This window comes from Ranitomeya imitator, chromosome 6, assembly GCF_032444005.1.
Source record: "Ranitomeya imitator isolate aRanImi1 chromosome 6, aRanImi1.pri, whole genome shotgun sequence".
In the NCBI taxonomy this organism is placed as follows: Eukaryota; Metazoa; Chordata; class Amphibia; order Anura; family Dendrobatidae; genus Ranitomeya; species Ranitomeya imitator.
This window is the reverse complement of record NC_091287.1, coordinates 199,069,269-199,081,288: the sequence shown is the minus strand read 5'-3', so window position 1 is coordinate 199,081,288 and position 12,020 is coordinate 199,069,269. Positions and strand designations below refer to the sequence as shown.

The 12,020-nt window shown below is 44.1% G+C and overlaps 2 protein-coding genes across 2 annotated transcripts in view; both read left to right on the top strand.

The window, feature by feature from the left end:
• TRIO (trio Rho guanine nucleotide exchange factor) overlaps positions 1 to 12,020 on the top strand; it is a 2,940,676-nt gene that overhangs the window by 919,381 nt on the left and 2,009,275 nt on the right.
• Positions 6,615 to 8,838, top strand: LOC138642331 (uncharacterized). Its single transcript, XM_069730430.1, has 2 exons — positions 6,615 to 6,876; positions 7,033 to 8,838. Exons 1-2 carry the CDS (start codon positions 6,761 to 6,763, stop codon positions 7,916 to 7,918), a joined length of 1,002 nt encoding a protein of 333 aa, XP_069586531.1. The 5' UTR covers positions 6,615 to 6,760; the 3' UTR covers positions 7,919 to 8,838.

Sequence of the window (12,020 nt, the reverse complement as noted above, 5' to 3'; positions counted from 1 at the left end):
GGTGGTGATGGGGTGAGCGGCGGGATTATGGGTGGTGATGGGGTGGGGGGCCGGATTGTGTGTGGTAATGGGGTGGGATTATGTGTGGTAATGGGATGGGCGGAAGGATTACGTGTGGTGATGTAGGGGGAGGGATTATGTGTGGCAATGTGGTGGGGGCGGGATTGTGTGTGGTGGGAGGTGGGATTATGTGTGGTGAAGTGGGGGTGGGATTATGTGGGGTGGGGGGCGGTATTGTGTGTGGTAATGGTGTGGGGGGCGGGATTATGTGTGGTGATGTGATGGGGTGGGATTATGTGTGGTAATGGAGTGGGGGGTGGGATTGTGTGTGGCAATGGGGTGGGGGCGGGATTGTGTGGTGATGTGGGGGGCGAGATTGTGTGTGGTGATGTGGGGGGCGGGATTATGTGTGGTTATGTGGGGGTGGGATTATGTGTGGTAATGGGGTGAGGGGCGGGATTGTTTGTGGTAACGTGGTGGGGGGCGGGATTAGGGATGGTGATGTGATGGGGGTGGGATTGTGTGTGGTAATGGGGTGAGGGGCGAGATTATGTGTGGTGATGTGGTGGGGGGCAGGATTGTGTGTGATGATGGGGTGGGGGGTGGGATTGTGTGTGGTGATGGGGTGGGGGCGGGATTGTGCGTAATGATGTGGGGGTAGGTTTTTTATGGCAATGTGGTGGGGGGCGGGATTGTGTGTGGTGGGAGGCAGAGCTTTTGTACAGGGGGCGGGATTAACGAGTAATCACGATGCTATATATATATATATATATATATATATATATATATATATATATATATATAGATAGATAGATAGATAGATAGATTCAGTGCCTTGCGAAAGTATTTGGCTCCCTGGAATTTCAACTTTTTCCCACGTATCATGCTTCAAACATAAAGATACCAAATGTACATTTTTGGTGAAGAATCAACAACAAGTGGGACACAATTGTGAAGTTGAACGAAATTTATTGGTTATTTTAAATTTTTGTGGAAAATTCAAAAACTGAAAATTGGGGTGTGCAATATTATTCGGCCCCTTTAACTTAATACTTTGTTGCACCACATTTTGCTGCGATTACATCTGAAAGTCGCTTGGGGTATGTCTCAATCAGTTTTGTACATCGAGAGACTGAAATTCTTGCCCATTCTTCCTTTGCAAACAGCTCGAGCTCAGTGAGGTTGGATGAGGAAATAGTTTGTGAACAGCAGTTTTAATATTTAATATTATTTATATAGCACCATTGATTCCATGGTGCTGTACATGAGAATGGCTTACATACAAATTACAGATATCACTTACAGTTTTCAGCTCTTTCCACAGATTCTCAATTGGATTGAAGTCTGGACTTTTACTTGGTCATTCTAACACCTGGATACGTTTATTTGTGAACCATTCCATTGTAGATTTTGCTTTATGTTTGGGATCATTGTCTTGTTGGAAGACAAATCTCCGTCCCAGTCTCAGGTGTTTTGCAGACTCCAACAGGTTTTCTTCAAGAATGGTCTTGTATTTGTCTCCATCCATCTTCCCATCAATTTTAACCATCTTCCCTGTCCCTGCTGAAGGAAAGCAGGCCCAAACAGTGATGCTGCCACCACCATGTTTGACAGTGGGGATGGTGTGTTCAGGGTGATGAGCTGTGTTGACTTTACGCCAAACATATCTTTTGGCATTGTTGCCAAAAAGTTTAATTTTGGTTTAATCTGACCAGAGCACCTTCTTCCACGTTTGGTGTGTCTCCCAGTTGCTTTGTTGCAAACTTTAAACTACACTTTTTATGGATGTCTTTGAGGAATGGCTTTCTTCCTGCCAATCTTCCATAAAGGCCAGATTTGTGCAGCATACGACTGATTGTTGTCCTATGGACAGACTGTCCCACCTCAGCTGTAGATCTCTGCAGTTCATCCAGGGTGATCCTGGGCCTCTTGGCTGCATCTCTGATCAGTCTTCTCCTTGTTTGAGATGAAAGATTAAGGGATGGCCAGGTCTTGGTAGATTTGCAGTGGTATGATTCTCCTTCCATTTCAATATGATCGCTTGCACAGTGCTCCATGGGATGTTAAAAGTTTTGGAAATCATTTCACATCCAAACCCGGCTTTAAACTTCTCCAGAACAGTATCACAGACCTGCCTGTTGTGTTCCTTGGTCCTCATAATTCTCTCTGTGCTTCAGACAGATCCCTGAGACTATCACAGAGCAGGCGCATTTATACGGAGACTTGATTACACACAGGTGGATTATATTTATCCTCATTAGGCAGTTAGAACAACATTGGATCATTCAAAGATCTACAATTAACTTCTGGAGTGAGTTTGCTGCACTGAAAGTCAAGGGGCCGAATAATATTGCACTCCCCAATTTTCAGTTTTTGTATTTCCACAAAAATTTAAAATCACCATTAAATTTCGTTCAACTTCACAATTGTGTCCCACTTGATTTTGATTCTTCACCAAAAATTAACATTTGGTATCTTTATGTTTGAAGCATATGTGGGAAAAGGTTGAAAAGTTCCAGGGAGCCAAATACTTTCGCAAGGCACGTGTATGTATGTATTGAATATGTGTGTGTGTGTATATATAAGCATCGGGTATTCTACAATGTGCATGTCCACGTAATTTATTGCCTAACCACATAGTATATTGCCCAGCCACGTAGTATATTGCCCAGCCACGTAGTATTTTGCCCAGCCACGTAGTATTTTGCCCAGCTACATAGTATATTGCCCAGTGACCTAGTATACAGCACAGAGCCACATAGTATACAGCACAGACATGTAGTATACAGCACAGACATGTAGTATACAGCACAGACACGTAGTATATTGCCCAGCCACGTAGTATATTGCCCAGCCACGTAGTATATTGCCCAGCCACATTGTATATTGCCTAGCCACATAGTATATTGCCCAGCCACATAGTATATTGCCCAGCCACATAGTATATTGCCCAGCCACATAGTATATTACCCAGCCACATAGTATACAGCACATAGCCATGTAGTATACAGCACAGTCACGTAGTATACAGCACATAGTCACGTAGTAGGCACCATATCCCTGTTAAAAAAAGAATTAAAATAAAAAATAGTTATATACTCACCTTCCGTATCGAAGCGACCGGTTACCGATGCTCGTCACGCGCTCCGGTCTGAAGAGTGCATTGCGGTCTTGCGAGATGAAGATGTAGCGGTCTCGCGAGACCGCACATCATCATCTCGCGAGACCGCAATGCATGGAGCGGTCACCGGGGCATCGCGAGGAGCATCGGTAACCGGTCGCTTCGATCCGGGGGCAAACCGAGGGTGAGTATGTAATTATTTTTTATTTTTTTAATTATTTTTAACAGTAGATATTTTTACTATTCATGCTGCATAGACAGCATGAATAGTAAAAAGTTGGTCACACAGGGTTAATAGCAGCGTTAACTGAGTGTGTTACACCACGGTCAATGCTGTAATTAACCCTGTGTGACCGCTGACCGGAGGGGAGTATGCGTGCGCCGGGCAGTGACTGCCGGGAGGAAGGAGCGGCCATTTTCTTCGGGACTGTGCCCGTCGCTGATTGGTCATGGCTGTTTTGCCACGATCAATCAGCGACGTTGATGTCCATGACAGACAGAGGCCGAGACCAATGAATATCCGTGACAGACAGAAAGACAGACAGACAGAAAGACGGAAGTGACCCTTAGACAATTATATAGTAGATATTACACTGCTCAAAAAATTAAAGGGAACCCTTAAACAACACAATATATAGTTACATAGTTATTAAGGTTGAAGGAAGACTATAAGTCCATCTAGTTCAACCCATAGCCTAACCTAACATGCCCTAACATGTTGATCCAGAGGAAGGCAAAAAAAAAACCATGTGACAAAGAGTAAGCTCCACATTGGGGAAAAAAATTCCTTCCCGACTCCACAAACAACAATCAGACTAGTTCCCTGGATCAACGCCCTATCAAGGAATCTAGTGTATATACCCTGTAACATTATACTTTTCCAGAAAGGTATCCAGTCCACTCTTAAATTTAAGTATTGAATCATTCATTACAACATCATACGGCAGAGAGTTCCATAGTCTCACTGCTCTTACAGTAAAGAATCCGCGTCTGTTATTATGCTTAACCCCTTTACCCCCAAGGGTGGTTTGCACGTTAATGACCGGGCCAATTTTTACAATTCTGACCACTGTCCCTTTATGAGGTTATAACTCTGGAACGCTTCAATGGATCCCAGTGATTCTGACATTGTTTTCTCGTGACATATTGTACTTCATGATAGTGGTAAAAATTCTTTGATAGTACCTGCGTTTATTTGTGAAAAAAACGGAAATTTGGCGAAAATTATGAAAATTTTGCAATTTTCCAACTTTTAATTTTTATGCAATTAAATCACAGAGATATGTCACACAAAATACTTAATAAGTAACATTTCCCACATGTCTACTTTACATCAGCACAATTTTGGAACCACATTTTTTTTTGTTAGGGAGTTATAATGGTTAAAAATTGACATGCAATTTCTCATTTTTACAACACCATTTTTTTTTTAGGGACCACATCTCATTTGAAGTCATTTTGAGGGGTCTGTTGTGAATTCTGCTCTTGGGCTCCCTCCGGTGGTTGTTGATGGTAATGCAGTTGTGCCTGGGCGGCAGTCCTGGACAGGTGTTTCTGCTAATTGCAATTCGGACTGGGGTATTTAGCTTTGCAGGACTCATTAGTCCTTGCCAGTTGTCAATGTTCTTTTGGAAGTATTGGTTCTCTGCCTGGCCTCTCCTGCTTGCTGCCATTTCAGCAAAAGATAAGTGTCTGCTTCATTTTCTTAGGCACACAGGCTGTGTGTCTATTTTCTGTGCTGTTCATAGTTTCTATTTTGTTCCAGCTTAGACTGTCCTGTTGTTCTCTCAGTCTGGTTGGATTCGCTGGAGTCGCAGATATACTCTCCACATCTTTAGTTAGGTGGTGGAGTTTTTGCATTTTCCTGCTTTGGATGTTTTGTAGTTTTTGTGCTGACCGCTTAGTATCCTGTACTATACTTTCCTATCTAGGTAGAAGTGGCCTCCTTTGCTAATCCTGTTTTCCGCCTGCGTGTGTCTTTTCCTCTCCTACTTACCGTCATTATTTGTGGGGGGCTGCCTATCCTTTGGGGGTCTACTCTGAGGCAAGTCAGTTTTCCTATTTTCTATCTTTAGGGATATTTAGTCCTCCGGCTGTGTCGAGGTGTCTAGGTCTGGTTAGGCACACCCCACGGCTACTTCTAGTGTCTGTGATAAGATCAGGGTTTGCGGTCTGTATAGTTACCACTACTCCTGCGAAGGTTTTTTCATGCTGTTCCAAGGCCGCCTGATCATAACAGGGGTCTATATGATAGAAAATACCCAAGTGTGACACCATTCTAAAAACTGCTCCCCTCAAGGTGCTCAAAACCATATTCAAGAAGTTTATTAACCCTTCTGGTGCTTCACAGGAATTTTTGGAATGCTTAAATAAAAATGAACATTTAACTTTTTTTCACAAAAAATTTGCTTAAGCTCCAATTTGTTTTATTTTACCAACGGTAACAGGAGAAACTGGACCCCAAAAGTTGTTGTACAATTTGTCCTGAGTACACCGATACCCCATATGTTGGGGTAAACTGTTGTGAATTCCGCTCTTGGGCTCCCTCCGGTGGTTGTAAGTGGCACTTTTGTGAGTTCTGCTCTTGGGCTCCCTCCGGTGGTTTTAAGTGGAATGGCTGCTCCTTGGATTTAGCAATCAGCAGCTGCTTCCACTGATTGTCTATTCTGCTCGGCTATTTAGCCTGGCTCTTTCCTTCAGCTTGTGCCACTTGTCAATGGTTCCTGGTTGGATTCACATCTCTTTGGATTTCTCTGTTATCCTGAACAGTTCAGCAAAGCTAAGTCCTTACTTGCTCTTTTCTGTCCACAGGTTGTGGACTTATCCGTTCTGTGCTTTTTATGTTTGTCCAGCTTGTCAGTATGAATTAATTCAGTGATGCTGGAAGCTCTGGGAAGCAGATTTACCCTCCACACCTTTAGTCAGGTGTGGAGATTTTTGTAAACTCTGTGTGGATATTTTGTAGTGTTTTATACTGACCGCACAGTATTCCATCCTGTCCTATCTATCTAGCTAGACTGGCCTCCTGTGCTCATCCTGGTTTCATTCTGTGTATGTCTTTTAGGCTACGTTCACATTTGCGTCTTACGACGCAGCGTCGTCGACGCAACGCATGACGCATTGACAACGCACACAAAAACGCACCGTTTTTTTGTGCGTTTTGCTGCGTTTTTCTTAAAAACGCAGGGTTTTTCGACGCATGCGTTGTCAAACAATGATGCCATTTTTCAACCCAATTTAGTGTCTAGACACTAGATAATACCACCAATGGATAGAAGAGGGTGGGTCTAGTGTCTAGACACTAGATAACACCACCAATGGATAGAAGAGGGTGGGTATAATGGAATTGTAGTATATATACCCCGGCATAGATCATTTCCTACCATTGCTTGTTTTTACAGCATCAAGATGGAGCGTCCCATGGAGAGTATCTACCTCAATATGGTGCTGGATTTTGCCCTTGCTATTGCTTACGCTATTGCCTGTCATGAACAAAGGAAAAGAGACAAACTACGGAGAAGGAGTCATCGGCGCTTTTGGCTACACCCTATAGTGGAAGTCCGAGAGAGCCGTGGAGCCTACCTTTGTTTGTTTGGCGAGTTAAATGACAACCTGGATAAATATTTTGAATATACCCGGATGTCTCAAAACAGCTTCTGCTATCTCCTGCGTCTGGTAGAAGGAGCCATTTCCAGGCAGGACACGCAGCTCCGGAAATCGATTTCCCCCGAGGAACGTCTGCTGGTGACTCTACGGTACGTAATGTAGCAATTTGAAGGACTTTATATGTTCTGGCCATTTTTGAAATAACCTTTTTTTGGTTTTGGGGGGTGTGGGTGAGGAATTGAAAATGAAATTTTATTTTATAACAATGTAATGAAATTAAATTTATTTATTTTTCTTCTTGTCAGTTTCCTGGCTACCGGAGAGACATTGAGATCACTGCATTTCCAGTTTCGGATTGGCGTCTCCACACTCTCGGGTATTATTGCCGACACATGCCGCGCATTGTGGGACAATCTCCGGGAGGAATTTTTACCAATCCCAACGACAGCGTTATGGGAGGCCAACGCCCCAAAATTTGAACAACTGTGTTCTTTCCCTAACTGTATTGGAGCAGTGGATGTGAAGCACATTAGGATTACAAAGCCTGCAAGAAGTGGATCTCTGTTTTTCAATTACAAAAAATATTTTTCCACCGTGCTCATGGCAATTGCAGGTGCGGACTGCAGGTTTCTCGCCGTGGACATTGGAGCGTTTAGCCGTGCAAATGATTCACGGACATTTAAGGAGTCTGACATAGGCCGAAGATTAAATGAGAACAATTTTAATTTCCCCCAGCCACGACCTCTTCCCAACACCGAAGGCTCGGCCGTGCCATTTGTTGTGGTTGGGGATGAGGCTTTTCAAATGAGTGCCAACCTACTGAAACCATACTCCAGTCGGGGCTTGGACCGCACAAAAAGTATTTTTAATTATAGACTGTCCAGGGCCAGAAGATCTGTGGAGTGCGCCTTTGGAATCCTTGTCTCCAAATGGCGGATTTTAGGATCCGCAATAAATTTGAAAATTGAGACAGTGGATGAGGTGGTGAAGGCTTGTGTGGTTCTCCACAATTACATTATTGGTAAAGAGAGAGTCAACGTGGAACTAGATGAACCCATACCAAACCCATTGCCTGATTACCAAGATCATCCTCTGAGGACAACTTTGGAAATTGCTCAGATGAGAGATCAATTTGCTGCATATTTTGTTTCAGATGTTGGCCGTGTTTCATGGCAAGATCAAATGGTTTAGTTTGGAAACAGTATTTCATCTTGCTTGTACTAAATTTATTGTGATTTATAAAAATCTAAACACTGTCATGTAAACACTATTGAGTCCATGACATTTTACCAGCCTATGCAATGTTCTTTATATGTTGTAAAGTCCCCTGATTTTCTACTGTGTTGTGTTTTTTAATAAAGTTCTTTATTGTGCCTTTCCGTTTTTTAAAAAAAATGCTCCCAAATGTTGTTACAAATTAAACATTTTTAAGAAATCCGATGTTCTAGAACCAAATGTGTGTACCACAAAATTTTGTAATGTGAGCACCATTTCCCAAATTGACTCTGACAGAACAACCAAATTATTCACATAGCCGTGTGTTCCATAGTTTTAAAAGGGAACATGATTGGCTCTCACCTTGTCAAGCAATTTGAATCTTGCAGACTATTTGCATATGGAAACTGGCTTGACAAGGAGGGAGACGATCATGTTTGCTAAAGTCTACTGAGTTAACACTATTGAACTCAGGATGCTGGAATACGTCTAGAGTAAAATAGTGGCGACACTTGGCCACGTGAACATTGCTACCACCTCACCTGACCAATAACCTTAAGGTACCGTTACAAAACGATTAACCAACGATCCCGACCAGCGATACGACCTGACCGTGATCGTTGTTAAGTCGTCGTGTGGTTGCTGGAAAGCTGTCACACAGACAGCTCTCCAGCGACAAAAAATTACCAAGTCCCCGTGTAACCTGAGTAAACATCGGGTTATGAAGCGCAGGGCCACACTCACAATGTTTCCCGTTTACCATTGTAAATGTGAAAAAATACAAAATACATCCTTACATTCCTGTGTCTGCCACGACCATCGCCGTCAGCTTTCCGCACTGTGCCAGCCCTAAAGCACAGCACAGCGTTGACGTCAACGGTGTGCTCTGCTTTTACTTTACGGCCAGGAATGACGGAGTCAGTCACTGCGGGAAGATGACGGCGAGGGACGTGGCAGACACCGGAATGTATGTAGTGTATTTTTTTTTTTTTGTTTTACACTTTTTTCCCTGGGCACTGCGCTAGTAACCCGATATTTACCCTGGTTACCAGCGAAGACATCGCTGGATCAGTGTCAAACACGCCGATCCAACGATGACAGCGTGTGATCAGTGACACAAAAAAGGTCCTGATCATCCGCAGAGACCTACGATCTCCCAGCAGGGGCATAATCGTTGGTCGCTGTCACGCATAACGATTTCTTAAACGATATCGTTGCTACGTGACAAAAAGCAACTATATTGTTAATGAAATCGTTGTGACGGTACCTTTACAGTAGGTTTGAAAATTGATATATTTTTTACTCCTCTTTGTGTTTGTAACATCTCATCGTGCAATAGACAGCCCTAAAAAATTTACAACAGAAACTTGATAAAATTGTGTCAGACAATGCAGATATGAGGTGTAACAAACACAAGATTTTTGTATACAGCGCACGGTGTGAGTTGGTGCAAACGTTATTTTAGACCAATAAACTCAATTTTTTTCATCAAAATAACAGTTTTATTAATGGGGACACAAAAAGAAAAAATGGGTATAGGTTCTAAGGGGTGGGAACTTCAGCTATTGAGGGGGATTGATGTCCTCCAGTTTGGGAGTGGGTGGAGGAGAACATGGAGGAGGAGGACGAGGGGGAGGAACCACCATATTGCAATACACTTGACGGTATGCCTACGTCTGTCCACCCTGTGGTAGATGGTGGCGATATTGCCAATGCAGGAGGTGAGGGAGGAGGCACGGCCAGTGTCCTTACCACTGTGGACTGGCTATGACTACTCCTGCTCCGGGTAGACCCCGGCCGAGTACTTGGTGTGCTTATTGGAGCAGCCATAGCCGCCGTTGTTGTTTTGGTTTTTTTGCGTTTTCTCCTCTCTCCCTCTGGGTGTGTTTCAGCTTTCCGTCTTTGTGCCCTTGAAGGCCTGGCAGGAGCAGAACTTTGGGGCTCGGTTCTACGGTGTTTGTGGCGGCGGTGGTGGCCCTCGGCACGCTGAGCTCTGTGTGGGTGCTCTGCAGCAGGAGTCGGAGCCATGCTAGCCAGCGATGGTACTCCGGGCATTGTAGTCGCTGACTGCATGACCCGAGCCTGCTGCAGAGCAGTCACGTATGCATTGTTCCAGGCCTGCATAACCAAAATCTGGAGTTCCGGCGTAAGATGTTCCACCATGCCCTTCTCAATGGCACTAAAAAAATGTTTTGCCGGCCTCGAGAGCTCGGATTCCATTGTTTGAAGACGTCGGTCGATATTGGACAGAGCTGTGTCCATTCGATCGCCCAGCGCCTTGAAACAATTCTGGAAGACCGTGCTCAAATGTAAAAACAGGGGAACATCTGATGGACCGGCTGCCGGTTCTCCAGATGGTGGTGCAGACCTGCTCTCGCTGTGGGATGGCTGTGACGGGTCAGATGGCGATTCACGAAGGACCGCTCCAGAGGGCCGAACAGGCTCGCGGGTGCTGCTGTGTGTTCTGTGAAAACATAAGGAAAACATTAGTATACAAAATATAACATTTCACATTCGCCACCACCTGTGTAAAAGTTAAACATTGCATCACATACTATAAAATTATAATTTTACATAATTGTAAAGGGTTTTTAGTTCCGTCTGTCAGTCGTAACGGTAGTAATTCGCTGTTTGAACCGGCCAGCTGCCTAACATGGCTGATGCGAGCAATCAGCGCGGGTCACATGCCTGAATAAAATGGCCGCTCCTTACTCCGCGCAGTGAATGGCCGTCGCCCGCATACTCCCCTGTCATCGATAAACACTTACCGGCGGTAACCGTTGCCGCCGTTAAGATGTTAATTTTTAATATTGACACTGCCTATGCCGCATCAATATTAAAAATAGAATACATTTATTTTTTTCAAAATTGCCATGCTATACTCACCCATGGTTGGCGTTTGTAACGGCCGATATGGCTTACGCTTATCGTCGGAACTGCCATCACGTCAAGGTCATGTGACCCGAGACGTCATCACAGGTCCTGCGATCAGAGCAACCCTGGGAACATAACCTGCCGTGGACTATAAGGTCTCCCGTGTCTATTATTTTTCATTTTTTTGGGAATCTGGGAATCTGTGATAAACCTGGATGGGCAATATACTACGCCACTATGAAATATTGCCCGTGGCTGGCCAATGTACTATGTGTCTGTGTGCTGTATAGTACGTACTGAGCAATATAAATGGCTGGGCAATAAACTACGTGGCTGGGAAATATACTACGTGAATATGCATGTTTTCCAATAACCAATGTGTGGGAAGAAAATACTTACTCTCGACTGTCAAGGACCGGTCTCAGGAACTGCAGAATACGGCTGAACTTGTATGTAGAGGCCCTTGACGCAGCAGCACCACTACGAGTCTGTCCCTCCTTTTTCATGACCCTCTTGAAACGGTCCTTCATGGAGCGCCATCTGGTCTTCAATTTTTTGACTGTGGAAAAGTCAAACCAAAAATTAAGTTTGAGAGAAAATTTTTAAATTAAAAACGCAACCGTGTGTGATGCCACGAAAGTAGATCACATCACAGATGGTTGTGTATCCTGGCATGATGGTCAGAGCTGCATTTCTGCAATACTTACCAAATTTATCTTTGTCCTCGGGTGAAGCGCTGTCGAAGCCATCCCACAGCGATTTTGCCACCTCAGCCCACAAACGTCGCAACACCACCTGGTCCGCGTGCCGGGGGTCACGGCTGTCCCACAACAGGCCTCTCCTGGATTGATGCGACCATTATGTTAATGTCTATGGCCTCATCTTGGTCCCGTTGTTAAACCTAGAATAATTGGAAAACATTAATGTTTGCAAGATAAATAAAAATTGGTCTCCCTACCTCCTCCCCCACCTCCCACAAAACAAACAAAAAAAAAGGTAGTAAAAGAAAAAAAAATACTAGGTTGTTTGAAAAAAAACTTACTCGCCGTCCTGCCACCACAGCTTGGCCCCGTGGTCGCTGCTCCTGCTGGCTCTGTTCCTCCTGGCTCTCCTCCTCACTTGAAGAAGCCTGGAAAATAGTTTAAAAAAAGTTGTGACACGTCTACAAATGACACCGAATTTATAAGCAACAGTAGATCATGTA

Excerpts from the sequence above, each read along its gene's own strand:
- LOC138642331 (XM_069730430.1), top strand. The coding sequence starts at position 6,761 with ATGTCTCAAAACAGCTTCTGCTATCTCCTGCGTCTGGTAGAAGGAGCC. Across the intron at positions 6,877-7,032 it reads CGTCTGCTGGTGACTCTACG|TTTCCTGGCTACCGGAGAGA; the intron begins GTACGTAATGTA and ends TCTTCTTGTCAG.